Here is a 23,048-nt window from a genome sequence, read left to right on the forward strand (position 1 = left end):
AACAACACACAAGCATTTTTCATACAAGTGACACAATGTTGGTTGGTTGGTTGTTTTTGTTTTACGGCATATCAACCCTTTTCAGGTTATTTAATGCCGAATCCAGTGATTTTGAAGAACAATTTTCGGATAGAGTATATTTGTTTTTTTTAAAGTCAGTTCACAATGTTGGACATTGTGACTCCCGGGCAGCGCTAGATTGCCAAAGATAAACCGCGACATGTTCAATGTTTTTAGGAATATGAAATATTTCGATAGCAGAAGAATGGTATTGAAATAGAATAAATATTTGTAACAATAGTAGATTTTAAAAGTTGCAATAAAATATTACCTGATCAAATATTTTAAGGCAGTTAAGGCCTGTCTAGCATTATGTAAAGTTACAGTTTACTTTATTCATAAAAATAAAACTGAAAAAAAAAAAATTGGGGTCGTCATTTTTTTCTTTTTATCATTATTATTTCATCATTATTATTTCATCATTATTATTTCATCATTATTATTTCATCATTATTATTTTATCATTATTACAAACAATGGAAGATTTTGCTTTAAAGAAAATCAAATAAAAAAAGACAATTAAAAGAATTGTTTTGTCATCGGCAAATAGGCACCAATTTTTCCGATTCCGATACTCCCAAATGTGTTGATTTTTCTGATTCCCGATTCCGATTAATCATCTCGACACTAATATACACCCATTATACATGCATTTCAAGAGAGACGTTGTTTATTTGTTCATTTGTTGACAGCTGAATATACACTCGTTTCCCTCAAATATGAATATTACACATTATTTGGTTAAAAACACAAGTATATAAAATATATTGTAGATGCCTGTGGAACTCTGTTCTGTCTGCCTGCTTCCCACCTGACTACAACTTGGATGTGTTCAAGTCCAACGTTAACAAATTCCTAATGAACCACCCCCTTAAGTAAACACTTCATCAAATCTCCACACTAACGTAATGTACTTGCAATAACCCTTATCCCTGAGTGGCTTCCGGGTCTTGATAAGTGGTGACCACTGTGTAAAAAAAAAAAAGATAATACATACATCAAACAACGCGTTTATATGAACACAGTTACATAGACAGCCACAATGCAACACACATACATATATATATATACGTATATATATATATATATGTATATACACACACACACATCAAAATATGTCTCTTTCAGTTATATTTCACCTTTTATTTATACCAATCCTTTAATTTAGGAAGCTCAATGTAATTACAGAGCATATAACAAATTTATACTCCTATAAATTTGAATTTTTGTGTATTGAAATTCATAATAAAAACCCTTTTTTCTATTTTATTAAAAAAGAAAATACAACTTTGTTATATATGGGTCGTGGAATTGCATTCATCTGCAAAAGATCTAGCTAATTTGCATATTCTTTTAAACATTCATTTTAATTAATTCCCTATTAGTTTTTTTTCAGTTTTCTTTTGGGATGATCATCTTTAGTTAACTATTACGTGTAATTATATTCATGCAGATATTCTACATGATTTATACTTGCGTAATATTTACGTAAAAAGGTTATAGTAAACACAAACCTCTTTTTATATATATTTATGTATGCATATATATATTTGTTTAAAAAAATTTGCCTACCAAACTCCTCTGTTAGTTTTTGTTCTACAGACATGAAACTTAATATATAGGGTATTCAAACCCATGCAAAACTTTGTATTTGGGTTTTGGCAGGGGAAAATCAGTGCAAAAGTATGAAAATTAAAGAAATGGAATTTACCAGCTAAAGGTCGAACGATGGCATTACGAATATGCATGCATAACGTAATAGCTATTAGTTCATGTTTTAATTTTTAGTCTTGCAGCAAACATGTCTTCATAGCTCAGCATGAACATCAAAGGAAAAAGTAAATCCTAAGCTAAACGTTTTGGTTTCAATTATCAGTGGTGGCGCACGATTATTTTTTTTTAATTTTAAATCATGACTATATTTTGAATATGGTCCAATATAATATAATAATAAATATGAAATCTGCATTAATCAAAATATCATATTTAAGCGTATTTTATGACTGGGTAATACCGGGCAATACCGGGCAGTATGCTAGTAAATGGCAAAAGCCTATATTCCAAATTTCAAGATGTTGTCCATCTTACGATTTATTCCTTTAAGTATGTTGAGATGCACAATTCCTGACAGCACTTGTTTTGTAGCGCAAAATCATTCATTCTGATGAGTTAAGGGTGAAATAAATTCATTGACTGATATAATAATTAAATGAATATTTTGCGCTACGAAACAGGTGCTTTCAAGAATTGTGCATGTCAACATACCTAAAGGAATAAACTGTGAGATGGACAACATCTTGAAATTTGGAATATAGACTTTGTCGTTTATATATATATACTAGCATGGGTGCCCGGTGTTGCCCGGGTGTTTGGAGGTGTGTGTTAAGCAAAAAAAAAAAAAAAATGGCAGTAGGAAAGCAGGCTCAAACCCGTACCGTAAAGGAGGAAAAGAACGGGAAAAAAACCTGAGGTCTTTGCTGTTACGACCACCGGCAAACCGGAAGTGGCGTAGGTTTTAATTAAGGCTAGACAATCGAAAGGAGAGGATGGCTCTCGAAAATGTTGGCGAAAAAAACGACTCCCTCTGTAGAAAAGTGCCCAGTTGAAGATGAAGATATTAATGTTTTTCGCCAATTTTTCGATATTTGTCATCTGAAAGGTGGAACTTTAAAATGATACTGATCTTGTAAAAATCCGTCGCCTCTGTTGAAAGTTTTAGGCAGACATACAAACATACATACATACACACATACATTTATATATTGGTAACTAAAAATTTTCGAACAAAACTGATGAAAAAGCTTGCCCTATCTCTGAATACCCTTTATGTCAAATTTACAATGTTTAGACCAGAAATTGTCTGAGTAATTTGGTAGAGATCGAAGTGGTCAATTTTTTTAAACTTTAACCCCTATTATGACCCCTTAACATTTATTGTTTTGGGCTCAAATCAAGTTATTAAGTTAGATCCATGTCCAAGGAATCTATATCTAAAATTTCAAGTGTTTAGACCCAAAATTGGTGAAGGAGATTGGTAGAGTTCTCAAATCGTTGAATTTTGACCCCTTAACAACCAAATTTCTGTCCGAAAACTGATTACAAAGATTTTCCCAAATCTCAATACCCTGTATATCAAATTTCGAGTCTGTAGACTGAAAATTGACAGTTATTGTGTAGGGAGACACAGACACACACAGACAGACACTTTCACTTTTATATATATATATATATATATATATATATATATATGTTACACGAATGACCCAGTCTAAGCTGGGTTGACATGCTAGTATATATATGTGTATAGGTGTATATACATATATGTATGTTCATGAATTAAAATGTGTATAGGTGTATATACATATATGTATGTTCATGAATTAAAATGTGTATAGGTGTATATACATATATGTATGTTCATGAATTAAAATGTGGCACGCGTCTGCGGATGAAATGTCAGAAATTAACAAGCTAAACGGGAATTGTTTCAATATTTCTCACAAATATAAACAAACCTTGTTATTGTTATGAAAAATGTAACAGAAAGGAATCTGGTTATGTGGATGTTTTGAAAAGATTGACAGGAAAAAGTGACAGAAGGAAAAAGATTGCAGTTGGAGATTTGATTGTCAACCGAGTGGACGCCACGATAATTCTTTCTGTCGCTCCCCCACTCTCTCTCTCTATCTACCATAAGCAAGAACAACAGGAGAAATAAAAAACGGACTGTTGCTTACACCAATGGTTGTTGTGTTTGGAATTCTTAAAAAGGGTTTATAATATATTGCTATGCTATAAGTCTATGTGTCTGTGTAGTTGGGGTCCTGGTGTTAGTGTTTTTATTTCTGGGCTATTTCTCAAGCTAACAATCACGCTGAGGTTTTTTATCAATCTACTCATCATGATCATTCACTGATGCTTTATAAGAAACATCGCTCATGGAATGTGAGGATTAAAAGATAAAATAAGAGAAGCAAGAAAAAAAAAGCAACTAAAAACTGTCTTCTATAAAAACATGCTGATGATATAAAGGAGGAAGAGATGCCTGGGAAGATAACCTAACAAAGAATGAATATATATTACACTACCCACCACCAAAAGAGAAGATAATGCTTGGGAGGGTGGTACTATGACAACAGAACAGATATTACGCCAGTATCCTGTACCTCTATAAGGCAACCATTCGCCCATGTATGGAGTATTGCTGTCATATTTGGGCTGGTGCATCGGCTACTAGTCTCTCGCTCCTTGACAGGGTTCAAAAGAGAGTCGCAAATCTGATAGGCCCTAAACTGGCATCTAAGCTTCAGCCTCTGTCCCATCGACGAAACGTTGCATCCCTCTGCCTGTTCTACAAGTATTTTAATGGTGAATGCTCTGATGAACTGCAAGCACTTGTGCCCCCACGACGTGAACACTCTCGACAGACCCGACAAGCTGCAAAATCCCACCCCCACACTGTAGAGATCCCTAGATGTAAAAGATCTTTCTACTCCGGTAGTTTCTTCCCCAGAACCGCTAGACTTTGGAATTCCATTCCAGGTCACTGCTTCCCCAACTGTACTGACATGCAGAAGTTCAAGTGCAACGTGAACCAACATCTTGCTGCCCAAATCCCTGCATAGTACCCCAGTAGTTGTTTCCCCTGATAGTAGCTCCCTACACCAAAGTGGCAATGTGCCTTGTTTGGGGTGAAAATGTAATAAAAAAAAAAAAAAGAAAAGAAAAAAAAAAAATCTGTCTCCTTGAGTTGAACACTGAACGTATTACATTAGTCTGAAATAATCAATGCCTCTATTCAGTCTCAAGAGACAATGGATAACCCCTCCAAGGGTAGTTGTGTGTGTAATTCTGACGCAAGGATTGACAAGTGTTCAAATGTGAAGCAAGAGTTACGCAATCCTAATCCACTCCTCTCTTGATTTCAGTAGCAAGAACTCCAGAACAACGGAGATAAACGGAGAGCACATACAGCACCTGGACTTCCCAAGTGGTCATCCATTTTACTACTGACCAGGCTTATGTTGCTTAACTTCAATGATCTAATGGAAGCCGGTGTGTCGATGTGAATTCTGCTGAAATAGTATAATAAACTCAATTGAGCATTGCTAGATGTGAAGTGGAAAACTTATATCAAATCTGTTGCTAAGGTCGCTGGGAAAATTGACTGGATCATTCCACAGCTCTAGAAAGTATCTTATTTCTGACACAATTAAAAAAAAAGAGCCAGATACTTCCTAAAATGTAGTTCTGTTGTCACATCTGTAGAGGTGCCGCTCAGAGAACTCTTTTCTGTTTTGGCAAAGTACAAAATCAATTTTGAAATCTAGTAGAAGATATTTTTTTAGAGGGGGACGGGGGTCACTGCTTATCAAGGCCTGGAGGCCACTCTAGGATAAGGGTTAAGTGTTAGGTAGATGGTGAGACAACAAGATCAGTAATGCTGGAACTTGCATAAGGCTCGATCATTCAAGAGGGCGGCTCAGCTGGAACTTATTCACATTACATACAGAAAAGACATTGTTTGTCTTTCTCTATCATTTTTTTGATGGCAGGTGCTCGACTGCAAAACATCACACCGAAAACTTGTCTAGCTACAACCTGTACGAAATAATATCCCTTTCTTTCTTTGAATTCTATTTTTTTTTTTTACAAGGGAGTCACCATATATCAAGGCCCGAAGGCCACTCGAGGATAAGTGTTAATAAATGTAAGGTGGTAGTTTAGTAATTGTTAATGGTGTAGATTGGGTAGAATTTGGATTATTTAAGGGGACGGCTCAACAAGAATTTGTTTACATTGGACTTGAAAGCTACCATATTGTAATCGGCCGTGAAACAGAACTTTCATGAGCAGAGTTTCTTTCAAAGAACTATCGATTTGTGGAACACAATATCATGAGACTGCTTTCCAACTGACTACAACATAGTCATTTTCAAGTTAGCAAATAATTGTTGACCTTTCAACAATCAACTTCTGTCCAGTTTCAATCATTGTCTCCAATCAAGGTGTTTGTCTCGTCATCCCCATGAAATGCTTATTAACCTTTATCCTCAAGTGGCCTCTGGGCCTTCATAAGTGCTGGCTTATTAGTATCCCCAAAATTAGTAAAATCGTATAGTTTCGGTTTCAGATGGACAGCTACCAAATCTCCATTAGCAATGAATTTAACACACATATTAATATTTATAAGTTTTTGTTTGCTGCTTACATGAAGTGCTCGATACCTTCTTAGATAGAGCTTTACAATAGTTAAATAAATTGTTTTTTAATGGGATGTTACGACGGTTTCACATATAGAAGCAAATCTACAATCTGAAATTGCAAGACTCTCTCCTATAATAATATTTCGATAAGTATTGCATATATACAGGAAAACAGGACAACAGAATTACAAATGAATAAGAACCAACATTAATTTCTTATAAATTGTTAATATAAGGCTTTCACTTACACTTGAACTTCTGCATATCAGTACAGTTGGGGAAGCAAGGAACCGGGAGGGAATTCCAAAGTCTAGCAGTTTGAAGGAAGAAACTATTTGAGTCGAAGGCTGTTCGGCATTTAGGATTTCTACAGTGAAAAGGTGGGATTTTGTTGCTTGTTGGGTTAGTTGGGTATATTTACATCGAGAGGATACAAGTGCTTGGAGTTTGTTGGAGCACATTCCATTAAAATTGTCTAATTGATAGGTGATAAGAGAGAGTGTAGACTATCTAGAAACTCCATGTTAGCTCTGCAAACCCTGAAGGTCTACATATATATATATATATATATATATATATATATATATATATATATATATATATATATACATATATATTAAAAAAAATCAACTACTTACCCCCCCCCCCGCTTATAATGAAAATACTGATATATGTAAGATAAATTAGTTCATGCTCAGCCGAGACATTGTCAGTTCTTAACGTATCGCATATTTCGTTCCGTGGACTTTATATCTTACTTGGGTTTGATAGAGTATTTATTTACTTGCTTTGCCACGAGGGCAGAGTGAGGCACAATATATATATGGAGAGAGGGAGAGAGAGAGAGAGAGAGATCTTAATTTTAATCTTCATAAGAGGACATAAAATTGATGAAACCCTGTTCGCAGAATTAATTTTGCCTTAGATGGTTATTCTTTCATATAAGGGCGCAGTCATATTTGTTTGTTTGTGAATTTTCATTGACCATGAAAAAAATGTTTGACAACTTCCATTCGTACTTGCTCGTCCATAACTGATCTTCATAACAGGAGAGAACTCGAATACCTACTAGACAATATACCCGCGTGCCTAAGGTTTCTCTCTACAGGAGTTTGTCAGAAAAACCTGAAATTAAGATACTTTTTTCTACAAGTAAACACGACCCAAATAAGACCTCCTCATACTAGTTTTCGTATAAGCAATGGTGCACTTTTTCAAGTGATGTAAAAAAAAAAAAAAGGATACTTTTTTCTACATATAAAACCCGACTAAATATTCAAAATCACATGGTATTTCCGGTTCAAATAAGATCTCTTCGGTACGGCTAACCCACACTGACTTACGAGGAATGGTGCACTTTCTCCAAGTGATGTTACCTCAAGTAATAGCATGAAGCTGGATACTCCACCAGAATAGATGAATTCTTATTCTGGAATCCAATATTTTTTTTTTTTTTACACGGTGGTCACCACTTATCAAGGCCCGAAAACCACTCAGGGATAATATACCAATAATACCAAGATATCACACAAAAAAAGTATACTATAACATATTTAAATAGTCAATTTGGGAGAGGAAAATTATACTCCTAACTTCTTTACTAACTCAGTATTTGAGATGTAAAATATAACTCTAATGGAATAATCAAATATCTTTGTATCTCATATAAAGATCAAGTGTTAGATCCTCAGAAAAATAATATTGAAAAAATGGCCAAAACGGTCAAGTCTAAGTTGGTGAGCTGGCCGGTTTTCTGCATGGAGTGGGGGGGGGGGGTCAATAAATTACACGATATTTTAACCTAAATTCTATATAATTCTATAGTTTTCTAATGTTATTTATATTTGAAAAAAATGCTTACTCATGTTACCGGATGTGACGTCAGTTCTCTATCATGGCGACTTTTAATACTTACATTACTCGCCTGCTTAAGGGTGTCATGATATTATAACCGGGATTGAAATACTAATTTTCGAGTCAAAAACATTGGTACCAACGTGATATCGTATTTCAAAGCGTAAAATATCAAAGCATCATGAAAATCGATGAGAAAAAAATAATTCATTTTCGACTGAAATAAAATTAAACTATGAGGAAATTTTTTCAACAAGTGTTACTTTCAAAAATTTTTCAATGACCAACAATCTAACCATACCTTCTGCCTCCAATCTTTTTTTTATTTTCAACCGAACGTCACCCGATGTACTTACTTACCTTTAAGAAGCTAAGCGCTTGCGAGCTAATCATTGGAATTCGTTCTTCTAATGTTTCCTGAAATATAAAAAGAAGGATAACATTTTTCAGACAATTACAAATTATGTACATAGATGACATCATTAGCAAGTTCTGCACAGATCTCCCTTTAATCTTCAGATTTAATCTTCCTCTGAGATCATCTGATCTAACCTGTCTTTAAGACTCATAATACACAATCAAGCTCAAATCATTTCTCTCCATGCAACGTATATCCTCAACCCTCACTTCCTCTGAGGTCTCAAAATAGATAAACTAAATGAATATGCATAAAAATAAGCAACAATAAATAAAAATAAAAATACATAAAAATAAGCAACAATAAATAAAAATAAGCATAAATAAATAAAAATAGATAAAATAAATAAAAACAAAAATAAGTACAAATAAATAAAAATAAACAAAAGTAAACAAAAATAAATAAAAATAGATAAAAGACATAAAATAAATAAAAACAAGCAAAAGTAAATAAAAAATAAAATAAATGAAAATAAATAACAAGATATACAAAAGAGGAATAAAAATTAATACAAATAAATACATAATATAAAAAATAAAAACAAACTAAGTATATACAAATAAAAAATTACATAAGTAAAAAATTAAAAAATAAAAATAGATAAAAATAAAAATAATTAACTATAACGAACGAAAAATAATAAAAAAAGTAATTAAAATAAAAATGAAAAATAAAAATATTAAAATAAATAAATACAAATAAATTAAACAGAAAATAATTAAATACCAAATAGATAATAAATAAAAAATTAAAATGAAACACATAAAGATAAATTATTTAATAAATATAAAAATAATTTTATAAGAATAAATAAAAAATTAAAATGATTAAAAATAAATAAAAAGTAATTAAAGAAATATAAATAAATAAATAATTTCATAAATTGAATAAAAATAAAATTAATTAATTAATTAAATTAAAAAATTAAATTCAAATAAGCAAATCAATTAATAAAAATTAAATAACGAAATAAAACAAATATAAATGAATAAAAAATTATAAATAATTAATATAAAATAAGCAAAAAATGACTACAGATAAATAAATAAAATAAAAACAAATAAAAATAGCGAAATATAAATAAATAAATAAAAATAAATAAAAATAAAATTTAATAATTAATATAAAATAAGCAAAAAATGAATACAAATAAATAAAAATAAAAACAAATAAATCAAAAATACATACAAATAAAAGTTGTAGATGTTTGCAGAAATACTTGTATGATATTAGCAAACTTTTGTATGATATTGCCAAATTATTTGTACGATATTGCAAAACTTTTTTATGATATTGCAAAATTATTCATACGATATTACAACATTATTTGAACAATATTGTAATTTTATTCATACGGTATTGAGAAATTATTCATGAGGTGTTGCAAAATTATTTGTGCGATATTGCCAAATTATTTGTACGATATTGCAAAACTTTTTTATGATATTGCAAAATTATTCATATGATATTGCAACATTATTTGAACAATATTGCAATTTTATTCATACGGTATTGCGAAATTATTCATGAGGTGTTGCAAAATTATTTGTACGGTATTGCAAAATTATTTGTATGGTATTGCCAAACTTTCGTACAATATTACAAGATTATTTGTATTGTATTACAAGATTATTTGTATTGTATTACAAGATTATTTGTATTGTATTACAAAATTATTTGTATTGTATTACAAGATTATTTGTATTGTATTACAAGATTATTTGTATTGTATTACAAAATTATTTGTATTGTATTACAAAATTATTTGTATTGTATTACAAAATTATTTGTATTGTATTACAAGATTATTTGTATTGTATTACAAAATTATTTGTATTGTATTACAAAATTATTTGTATTGTATTAAAAAATTATTTGTATTGTATTACAAAATTATTTGTATTGTATTACAAAATTATTTGTATTGTATTACAAGATTATTTGTATTGTATTACAAGATTATTTGTATTGTATTACAAAATTATTTGTATTGTATTACAAAATTATTTGTATTGTATTACAAAATTATTTGTATTGTATTACAAAATTATTTGTATTGTATTACAAGATTATTTGTATTGTATTACAAAATTATTTGTATTGTATTACAAGATTATTTGTATTGTATTACAAAATTATTTGTATTGTATTACAAGATTATTTGTATTGTATTACAAGATTATTTGTATTGTATTACAAAATTATTTGTATTGTATTACAAAATTATTTGTATTGTATTACAAGATTATTTGTATTGTATTACAAGATTATTTGTATTGTATTACAAGATTATTTGTATTGTATTACAAGATTATTTGTATTGTATTACAAAATTATTTGTATTGTATTACAAAATTATTTGTATTGTATTACAAAATTATTTGTATTGTATTACAAAATTATTTGTATTGTATTACAAGATTATTTGTATTGTATTACAAGATTATTTGTATTGTATTACAAAATTATTTGTATTGTATTACAAGATTATTTGTATTGTATTACAAGATTATTTGTATTGTATTACAAAATTATTTGTATTGTATTACAAGATTATTTGTATTGTATTACAAAATTATTTGTATTGTATTACAAAATTATTTGTATTGTATTACAAAATTATTTGTATTGTATTACAAAATTATTTGTATTGTATTACAAGATTATTTGTATTGTATTACAAGATTATTTGTATTGTATTACAAAATTATTTGTATTGTATTACAAGATTATTTGTATTGTATTACAAGATTATTTGTATTGTATTACAAAATTATTTGTATTGTATTACAAGATTATTTGTATTGTATTACAAGATTATTTGTATTGTATTACAAGATTATTTGTATTGTATTACAAAATTATTTGTATTGTATTACAAGATTATTTGTATTGTATTACAAAATTATTTGTATTGTATTACAAAATTATTTGTATTGTATTACAAAATTATTTGTATTGTATTACAAAATTATTTGTATTGTATTACAAAATTATTTGTATTGTATTACAAGATTATTTGTATTGTATTACAAGATTATTTGTATTGTATTACAAAATTATTTGTATTGTATTACAAGATTATTTGTATTGTATTACAAGATTATTTGTATTGTATTATAAAATTATTTGTATTGTATTACAAGATTATTTGTATTGTATTACAAGATTATTTGTATTGTATTACAAGATTATTTGTATTGTATTACAAAATTATTTGTATTGTATTACAAGATTATTTGTATTGTATTACAAAATTATTTGTATTGTATTACAAGATTATTTGTATTGTATTACAAAATTATTTGTATTGTATTACAAGATTATTTGTATTGTATTACAAGATTATTTGTATTGTATTACAAGATTATTTGTATTGTATTACAAAATTATTTGTATTGTATTACAAGATTATTTGTATTGTATTACAAAATTATTTGTATTGTATTACAAGATTATTTGTATTGTATTACAAGATTATTTGTATTGTATTACAAGATTATTTGTATTGTATTACAAAATTATTTGTATTGTATTACAAAATTATTTGTATTGTATTACAAGATTATTTGTATTGTATTACAAGATTATTTGTATTGTATTACAAGATTATTTGTATTGTATTACAAAATTATTTGTATTGTATTACAAGATTATTTGTATTGTATTACAAGATTATTTGTATTGTATTACAAGATTATTTGTATTGTATTATAAAATTATTTGTATTGTATTACAAGATTATTTGTATTGTATTACAAGATTATTTGTATTGTATTACAAGATTATTTGTATTGTATTACAAAATTATTTGTATTGTATTACAAGATTATTTGTATTGTATTACAAAATTATTTGTATTGTATTACAAGATTATTTGTATTGTATTACAAAATTATTTGTATTGTATTACAAGATTATTTGTATTGTATTACAAGATTATTTGTATTGTATTACAAGATTATTTGTATTGTATTACAAAATTATTTGTATTGTATTACAAGATTATTTGTATTGTATTACAAAATTATTTGTATTGTATTACAAGATTATTTGTATTGTATTACAAGATTATTTGTATTGTATTACAAGATTATTTGTATTGTATTACAAAATTATTTGTATTGTATTACAAAATTATTTGTATTGTATTACAAGATTATTTGTATTGTATTACAAGATTATTTGTATTGTATTACAAAATTATTTGTATTGTATTACAAGATTATTTGTATTGTATTACAAAATTATTTGTATTGTATTACAAAATTATTTGTATTGTATTACAAGATTATTTGTATTGTATTACAAAATTATTTGTATTGTATTACAAAATTATTTGTATTGTATTACAAAATTATTTGTATTGTATTACAAAATTATTTGTATTGTATTACAAGATTATTTGTATTGTATTACAAGATTATTTGTATTGTATTACAAAATTATTTGTATTGTATTACAAGATTATTTGTATTGTATTACAAGATTATTTGTATTGTATTAGAAAATTATTTGTATTGTATTACAAGATTATTTGTATTGTATTACAAGATTATTTGTATTGTATTACAAAATTATTTGTATTGTATTACAAGATTATTTGTATTGTATTACAAAATTATTTGTATTGTATTACAAGATTATTTGTATTGTATTACAAGATTATTTGTATTGTATTACAAGATTATTTGTATTGTATTACAAAATTATTTGTATTGTATTACAAAATTATTTGTATTGTATTACAAAATTATTTGTATTGTATTACAAAATTATTTGTATTGTATTACAAGATTATTTGTATTGTATTACAAGATTATTTGTATTGTATTACAAAATTATTTGTATTGTATTACAAGATTATTTGTATTGTATTACAAGATTATTTGTATTGTATTACAAAATTATTTGTATTGTATTACAAGATTATTTGTATTGTATTACAAGATTATTTGTATTGTATTACAAGATTATTTGTATTGTATTACAAAATTATTTGTATTGTATTACAAGATTATTTGTATTGTATTACAAAATTATTTGTATTGTATTACAAGATTATTTGTATTGTATTACAAAATTATTTGTATTGTATTACAAGATTATTTGTATTGTATTACAAGATTATTTGTATTGTATTACAAAATTATTTGTATTGTATTACAAAATTATTTGTATTGTATTACAAGATTATTTGTATTGTATTACAAGATTATTTGTATTGTATTACAAAATTATTTGTATTGTATTACAAGATTATTTGTATTGTATTACAAGATTATTTGTATTGTATTAGAAAATTATTTGTATTGTATTACAAGATTATTTGTATTGTATTACAAGATTATTTGTATTGTATTACAAAATTATTTGTATTGTATTACAAGATTATTTGTATTGTATTACAAAATTATTTGTATTGTATTACAAGATTATTTGTATTGTATTACAAGATTATTTGTATTGTATTACAAGATTATTTGTATTGTATTACAAAATTATTTGTATTGTATTACAAAATTATTTGTATTGTATTACAAAATTATTTGTATTGTATTACAAAATTATTTGTATTGTATTACAAGATTATTTGTATTGTATTACAAGATTATTTGTATTGTATTACAAAATTATTTGTATTGTATTACAAGATTATTTGTATTGTATTACAAGATTATTTGTATTGTATTACAAAATTATTTGTATTGTATTACAAGATTATTTGTATTGTATTACAAGATTATTTGTATTGTATTACAAGATTATTTGTATTGTATTACAAAATTATTTGTATTGTATTACAAGATTATTTGTATTGTATTACAAAATTATTTGTATTGTATTACAAGATTATTTGTATTGTATTACAAAATTATTTGTATTGTATTACAAGATTATTTGTATTGTATTACAAGATTATTTGTATTGTATTACAAGATTATTTGTATTGTATTACAAAATTATTTGTATTGTATTACAAGATTATTTGTATTGTATTACAAAATTATTTGTATTGTATTACAAGATTATTTGTATTGTATTACAAGATTATTTGTATTGTATTACAAGATTATTTGTATTGTATTACAAAATTATTTGTATTGTATTACAAAATTATTTGTATTGTATTACAAGATTATTTGTATTGTATTACAAGATTATTTGTATTGTATTACAAAATTATTTGTATTGTATTACAAGATTATTTGTATTGTATTACAAAATTATTTGTATTGTATTACAAGATTATTTGTATTGTATTACAAAATTATTTGTATTGTATTACAAAATTATTTGTATTGTATTACAAAATTATTTGTATTGTATTACAAAATTATTTGTATTGTATTACAAGATTATTTGTATTGTATTACAAGATTATTTGTATTGTATTACAAAATTATTTGTATTGTATTACAAGATTATTTGTATTGTATTACAAGATTATTTGTATTGTATTAGAAAATTATTTGTATTGTATTACAAGATTATTTGTATTGTATTACAAGATTATTTGTATTGTATTACAAAATTATTTGTATTGTATTACAAGATTATTTGTATTGTATTACAAAATTATTTGTATTGTATTACAAGATTATTTGTATTGTATTACAAGATTATTTGTATTGTATTACAAGATTATTTGTATTGTATTACAAAATTATTTGTATTGTATTACAAAATTATTTGTATTGTATTACAAGATTATTTGTATGTTATTGCATGTACTCTATAGAAGTACCAAAAAGGTTATCTTCAAGTTTAGCCACCCCGTGTTTACAAAATACCAAATTCATTAAGTACAACAACTGCTATTGTGTTTTAGTAAAAAAAAAATAAGATAAAAAGTCCATCTGCCATTAAAGTGTTGAAAAGGAAGATAAATATGTCCCCTGTATTCGCAATCTTCAAAGTGTTCATATTTAAAGAAAATGCACTTAGCTTCTTAAAAGGTAAGTAAGTACATTCGTGTGACTATGAATAATTTTGCAATATTTTATGAATATTTTTGCAAACGTCTATATATAAATAAAATAAAAAAAAAATTAAATATGAAATAAGGAAAACAATAATAAAACTGCCACAATCCAATCCTGTATGAATATTTGTTAAACTATTTTTTTTTTTAGAACTCTCCTCGTCAATAGAAATATTTTTTTTCCATACCTCTTGTTCCGGTTCAGGAATGCAGGATCCTCGGAAGAAACTGTTGTTACTGAAAATTTCTTTGTGACGAGGAATTAAATCACCTACAAAAAAAAAATATGGCGGCATTTTATTCGGATGATGGAACAATTTAATCATTCTTTTTTATTATTATTTTCACTATAAAGGCTAAAAGCCACTCAAAGATAAGGCCTAATGAGATAGATAGATTGTCAGTTGAATCATGAAGAATATTATGATTGACGGAATCATCAGCATCATCATAGCGTTTCGCTTCATCTCAAGATTCATCGTCAGACAGTAACCAAGGCATGACCATGTTGTATCCCTCAGGGATAGAAATTCTGTGGTAATGTGTTCCACAGTTCTGTTCATAGGAATTTTATATGGTGTTAGACAAACGCCGGAATGGAAAGAAGTATGAGGTATCTTAATAAAGTTTCCAGACTTTTTCCGTATGCCCACTTTTATTGATAGTACACATGAAACTATAGTCCTCTTTGTGCAAATCCTCTGTATCTTCAGTTCCTCACGAATAGTTGTGTGTACAGTTCCCACACTGACATCAAACTGTGCACTTATTGTCTCTGTAGACACACGACGGTCCTTATCCATGAAATTCTTTATTTGGCCAATCAACTCTGGTGTCTGATTGCTTACTCCTCCTACACCTCTCATCACCCCTCACAGACTCCCTGCCTTCCTTGAATCTCTTATGCCACTCAAAAACTGATGCTCAATTCATGCAAGATGGTCCAAAAACAGTCTGAAGCACTCCATACGTTTCTGTGCCATTTTTTCCAAATTTAAAACAGAATTTTATTGCATATCGTTCTTCTAAAGTGTCCTCACATCTAGCACTTTTGAAATTTACCAGCTATGACGGTCAGACTTTAGTAGGGTGTATTCCAATTCCTGCTGTAGCTGTTCATTTCATAAGATGTATAGCAATAACATAGTGAATTTTCAAGAGTCTATGACAATGTTAAATGTCTGTACAAAAAAGTTTGGAAACTTATTGAAGGCAGTTCGTAGTTTGAGTGATAATAATTAGATGAATTCTTGTTGTGAATGTCTTACAGGAAGGAATCAGAGATTGAAGCTCAGCCGAGCATTTTTCATGAAAATAATGACAGAAGTGTAGCAGACGAAACTGAAACAAACACAAGCAGGAGCGAATTCTCGCGGCTCGAAATTTTGAATACACTTCCTTTTTGGTTTGTCCAATCAGAAGTCAGCTCTCAGTCACGTGACTGAGTTTATAAAACGTTAAACCACCAACACATTCCCTCTCTTTCTTCCCAGATCATAGATTAACAGCAACACCATATGGAACGGACCTGTTGACCCCAACTTCTTTCTTGGGACGCAACAGAACTCACCCAGCCTTCGGGCTCGGGGTTCGACTAAGACATGAATGCAAACAAGCCAACATGGTTATCTCCACACACAGACTTCAATGCAGCACACACACAAACTCTCTCTCTCTCTCTCTCTCTCTCTCTCTCTCTCTCTCTCTCTCTCTCTCTCATCCTACAGTACTATCTCTAATCTTTTGTGACGCACGTTTCCACTATTATTTTAGAAACAAACATATATAAACTCTGTCGCTTTCAACAATCCTGTTTAATCTCCATTTCCACATAGAAACACTTTCCACGACTCATTTCCTTATTCTTACTAACGAAGATTCACAATAAAGCTTAGAATAAGATGTCACGCCTTCTTTATTTTACAGTTTGGCGACTCCCGACGTGATGGTAAACATGCAACGTTCGTCGATATCTTACAGCACACCAGAGATAGATTAGCAACATCTCTTCTGAGAGAAGAGGGATGTAGAGTACCAGATTTCCAAGTCTATTTCAGACCTTGTCAAAGAGTGCTCTAATTTTCAAAAACTTAAACATTTGTTATCTATAATATAAATCTCACCTGTCTGTTTAAATGTATGTATGTGTGTATAACTGTATGTATGTATGCATGTATGTATGTCTGCCTAAAACTTTTGATAGAAAGGACGGATTTTCACAAGATTGGTATCATTTTGAAGCTCGACCCTTCGGATGACAAATATCGAAAAATTGGCTAAAAACATGAATTCATTTACCCTTAATTGGGCACTTTTCTACAGGGAGGGGTTGCTTTTTTTGCAGATATTTTCAAAAGTCATCCCCTATTTTCGATTGACTAGCGTTAGTTTAAACCTACATCACTTCCGGTTTGGCGATGAGTGCAACAGCAAAGACGTCACTTTTTTTTTTCACATTCTTTTTCTTCTTCATGACTCAGGTTCAAGTTTTTTTTTGTTTTTTTTTGCTCAACACACACCTCCAAACATGCGGACAATGCCGGGCACTCAGGCTAGTCTATTTATAAAAGTAAGAATGTGCATGTGTGTGTGGACACTTCTCAACCTAGAGACTCAACGAATTTTATATCTACAGACTTGAAATTTGGTATGTAGGGTATTCAGACATGTGAAAAACTTTTTAATCAGTTTTAATCCTGAAAAAAAGGGCTGCTAAGGTGTCGGAATTGAAAAATTGGTACTTAGGGGTCATCGGATTTTTATCTGTTTGTTAACTGCTTCACGACTGTGCGTGCACGAATTGTTAACATTATGTTAAGAATACATAGGTTTGAAAACACTTTTTAAAGATCATGTCAAGTTGGACTAATGGTTATCGTACTTGACAGTGTCTTTAGGTTTTGGTTTCGATCTCAGCTGAAGTATTTTTTTTTTACTCACAAGAAGTAAACTGTTTCGAAAAAACATAATACTCGCATGCACATGTCTCAGTTTTGTTTTTACATCTCTTTTTTTAAAAGGAATTTATTGTTACGTTTAATACTGGACAACGTCGGGTACAGCTTCTAGTTTGTTTATAAACTTGTAGCTTTGTAAGGGATGAGAATTCTTTGCTTCAGGACTGAGCTGAATAGCAACTTTGCACCCGGCACAATGAGCATAACGATCACAACCAGAGCAATCTAAGAGATGAACTACTGAGTTTGACGAGATGACAGCTTACTATAAAAACTTTCAATATGAGGTATTTGTTTTGTTTGATGCAGTGAAAAAGAGAATTTGAATTGTATTTTTGAAATCCTTTGAGATGAGGTTTCATTATTTGTGCATTCATTTTTTTTTTTTGTAGACTGTTATCCTCATCTTCATAGTTGTTGTTTCCTCATGTTTCAGCCAACTTATCCTCTGGCCTTCTTCAGGTTATTAACAGCAACAGCATAGGAATGTTGGGTCTTGTAAATTATTCCCAGTAATTAATGCTTTCCATAGTTGCTATCTCACCACATTTTTGGCCAACTAATCTTCTGGCCTGCTTGGGAAGGATACATATGGAAAACTAGAAGCTGACTATAATGAAATGCTGAGTTGGCTAAAATATAAGCATAATTTTTTTAAAAAACAAAAATATTTTGTCCGTTTTATACTCAGCCATTTTGTTTCACCTATCAAACTTATCCTTTTGTCGGACCCTAAACAATTAAAATAAAACTTTCTCTGAGAAAAACAAAGAAGAAATAGCGACTACACATTTGACTCCAATTTAAACCAGTGGTGTCAATATTAGATTTTTGTGGACATAAATTCACAAGAACTATTGACAAAACAACTTGTCAGAACTCATTTAGACTCCAACGTTTAACACCGGGATATATCCATGACATAATAGCACCACAGTTGGTACCTTTAACCTGAATCAGACCATGGCTATGCGCGAGCCTTTTCTAGTCTCACACAAAAACACGCGTTCACATTTCAAGCTATATTACTTGTCATATACATACGCGCACACAAACATACGCGCCCACGTCCACACACGTACATATATTCACGTTCGCATACATACACTCACATTCACGTGTATACACACACACGCTAATGTACGCACATACATGCAATCTTTGGGTGTGTATGTGTGTGACACCATTGACCTTTTGAATGCTAATGTCCATATCTACATCTACTGCCGAGGTTGTGTTCATCACTCAGTTGAACAATTCATTTCCCCATCTCCTCCAAGCTACAAACTGTTTTCAACTTTCTCCAACCTATAACTGTCATTAATCATCGCAAACCCAAGACTGTCTCTAACTGTTCCTTATTGTTGTAAAACTCATTGCCGCTCCTCAAAGTGTCTACAAACTAAATCTAAATATATGTCAGGTCTTTTTGTTTCACTAATACTCATTGACCAACAATCCTGTATCAGCTTTCTTTTGTGTTCCTTTGTGAACAACTTTCTATCCATTGTTCTGCCAATAAATCCATTTTCCCTTTCTTACTTTTTTTTCTCTTTCTCCTCTACTTCTCAACACAATGGTACAGCACAACTTGCTCCCAATGACTAAAAATCAGACTATGTTCAGTAGTATGTAGGGCTATGACAACAGCATATTCTCTTCATTGTTTTGATTCTCAGGTATATATCCATTGATATCTTTTATTTTTTATGTAGAGTGATATGGTTCTCAGTTGATTAATTGTGTCTAAATGTATTGTATATATACTCGAGAGTAAAAACAATGAAAAGAATATGCTGTTGTCATAGCCTTAGTGATGAGTTACACAGAGTATGACACTGAATACTACCCTCGGGCAATAAGTATCACAATGGCCCTATGTCAAGATACAATCACAATGGTCTCCTCATAGTATCACATTTATTTGAATATATATTTGTTAAGCTTTTATATATTGGCTATAGATTAGTAAAAGCCCGTTCTTTAACCAAAACATTTTGTCGATACACAAACGTAAAAATAAAACATCAAATAATCTTAAGTTTCAGTACAATATGAAAAAGAAATTTTTCATCACGCTCTTTTCACTGAAATCTCAAAAATAAAAAAATTCAAAATTACCCAAAGTTTTCATTGAAATATCCAAAATAAAAATCGAAAATTCAAATTCACCTAAAGTTTTCATAGAAATCTCCAAAATAAAAATTCAAAATGACACAAAGTTTTCATTGAAATATCAAAAATAAAAATTAAAAATTAAAATTTACCCAAAGTAAAATGTGAAAAAAATTATTTGTCACTTTTCCTTAACGTTTCAAAAATAAAAATTCAAAATTAAAATTACAATTTTTATTGAAATCTTGACAATAAAAATAAAAATTCAAAATTCAAAATCACCAAAAGTTTTCATTGAAATCTTCAAAATAAAAATTCAAAATTACCCAAAGATTTCATTGAAATATTCAAAATAAAAATTCCAAATTACCCAAAGATTTCATTGAAATATCAAAAATAAAAATTCAAAATTACCCAAAGATTTCATTTAAATATCAAAAATAAAAATTCAAAATTACCCAAAGATTTCATTGAAATATCAAAAATAAAAATTCCAAATTATCCAAAGATTTCATTGAAATATCAAAAATAAAAATTCCAAATTACCCAAAGATTTCATTGAAAGATCCAAAATAAAAATTCCAAATTACCCAAAGATTTCATTGAAATATCAAAAATAAAAATTCAAAATCACCCAAAGTTTTCATTGAAATCTCCAAAATAAAAATTCAAAATTACCCAAAGATTTCATTGAAATATCAAAAATAAAAATTCAAAATTACCCAAAGATTTCATTGAAATATCAAAAATAAAAATTCAAAATTACCCAAAGATTTCATTGAAATATCAAAAATAAAAATTCAAAATTATCCAACGATTTCATTGAAATATCAAAAATAAAAATTCAAAATTACCCAAAGATTTCATTGAAAATATCAAAAATAAAAATTCAAAATTATCCAAAGATTTCATTGAAATATCAAAAATAAAAATTCAAAATTACCCAAAGATTTCATTGAAATATCAAAAATAAAAATTCAAAATTACCCAAAGATTTCATTGAAATATCAAAAATAAAAATTCAAAATCACCCAAAGTTTTCATTGAAATATCCAAAATAAAAATTCAAAATTATCCAAAGATTTCATTGAAATATCAAAAATAAAAATTCAAAATTACCCAAAGATTTCATTGAAATATCAAAAATAAAAATTCAAAATTATCCAAAGATTTCATTGAAATATCAAAAATAAAAATTCAAAATCACCCAAAGTTTTCATTGAAATATCCAAAATAAAAATTCAAAATTATCCAAAGATTTCATTGAAATATCAAAAATAAAAATTCAAAATTATCCAAAGATTTCATTGAAATATCAAAAATAAAAATTCAAAATCACCCAAAGTTTTCATTGAAATATCAAAAATAAAAATTCAAAATTATCCAAAGATTTCATTGAAATATCAAAAATAAAAATTCAAAATTACCCAAAGATTTCATTTAAATATCAAAAATAAAAATTCAAAATTACCCAAAGATTTCATTGAAATATCAAAAATAAAAATTCAAAATTACCCAAAGATTTCATTGAAATATCAAAAATAAAAATTCAAAATTACCCAAAGATTTCATTGAAATATCAAAAATAAAAATTCAAAATTACCCAAAGATTTCATTGAAATATCAAAAATAAAAATTCAAAATTACCCAAAGATTTCATTGAAATATCAAAAATAAAAATTCCAAATTACCCAAAGATTTCATTGAAATATCAAAAATAAAAATTCAAAATTACCCAAAGATTTCATTGAAATATCAAAAATAAAAATTCAAAATTACCCAAAGATTTCATTGAAATATCAAAAATAAAAATTCAAAATTACCCAAAGATTTCATTGAAATATCAAAAATAAAAATTCAAAATTACCCAAAGATTTCATTGAAATATCAAAAATAAAAATTCAAAATTACCCAAAGATTTCATTGAAATATCAAAAATAAAAATTCAAAATTATCCAAAGATTTCATTGAAATATCAAAAATAAAAATTCAAAATTACCCAAAGATTTCATTGAAAATATCAAAAATAAAAATTCAAAATTATCCAAAGATTTCATTGAAATATCAAAAATAAAAATTCAAAATTACCCAAAGATTTCATTAAAATATAAAAAATAAAAATTCAAAATTACCCAAAGATTTCATTGAAATATCAAAAATAAAAATTCAAAATCACCCAAAGTTTTCATTGAAATATCCAAAATAAAAATTCAAAATTATCCAAAGATTTCATTGAAATATCAAAAATAAAAATTCAAAATTACCCAAAGATTTCATTGAAATATCAAAAATAAAAATTCAAAATTATCCAAAGATTTCATTGAAATATCAAAAATAAAAATTCAAAATCACCCAAAGTTTTCATTGAAATATCCAAAATAAAAATTCAAAATTATCCAAAGATTTCATTGAAATATCAAAAATAAAAATTCAAAATTATCCAAAGATTTCAT

General features: G+C 27.8%; 1 protein-coding gene across 1 annotated transcript in view; it reads right to left on the reverse strand.

The window, feature by feature from the left end:
- LOC145256504 (cyclin-dependent kinase-like 4) overlaps positions 1-23,048 on the reverse strand; it is a 101,589-nt gene that overhangs the window by 11,218 nt on the left and 67,323 nt on the right. The window contains exons 6-7 of the mRNA XM_080115468.1: positions 15,712-15,794; positions 8,481-8,537 (exon numbers count right to left, since the gene is read on the reverse strand). Of these exons, the coding sequence (XP_079971594.1) occupies positions 8,481-8,537; positions 15,712-15,794 (140 nt within the window). The remainder of the gene's footprint in view (positions 1-8,480; positions 8,538-15,711; positions 15,795-23,048) is intronic.

This window comes from Euprymna scolopes, chromosome 32 (assembly GCF_053919585.1).
Source record: "Euprymna scolopes isolate OS-2025 chromosome 32, ASM5391958v1, whole genome shotgun sequence".
Classification (NCBI taxonomy): domain Eukaryota; kingdom Metazoa; phylum Mollusca; class Cephalopoda; order Sepiida; family Sepiolidae; genus Euprymna; species Euprymna scolopes.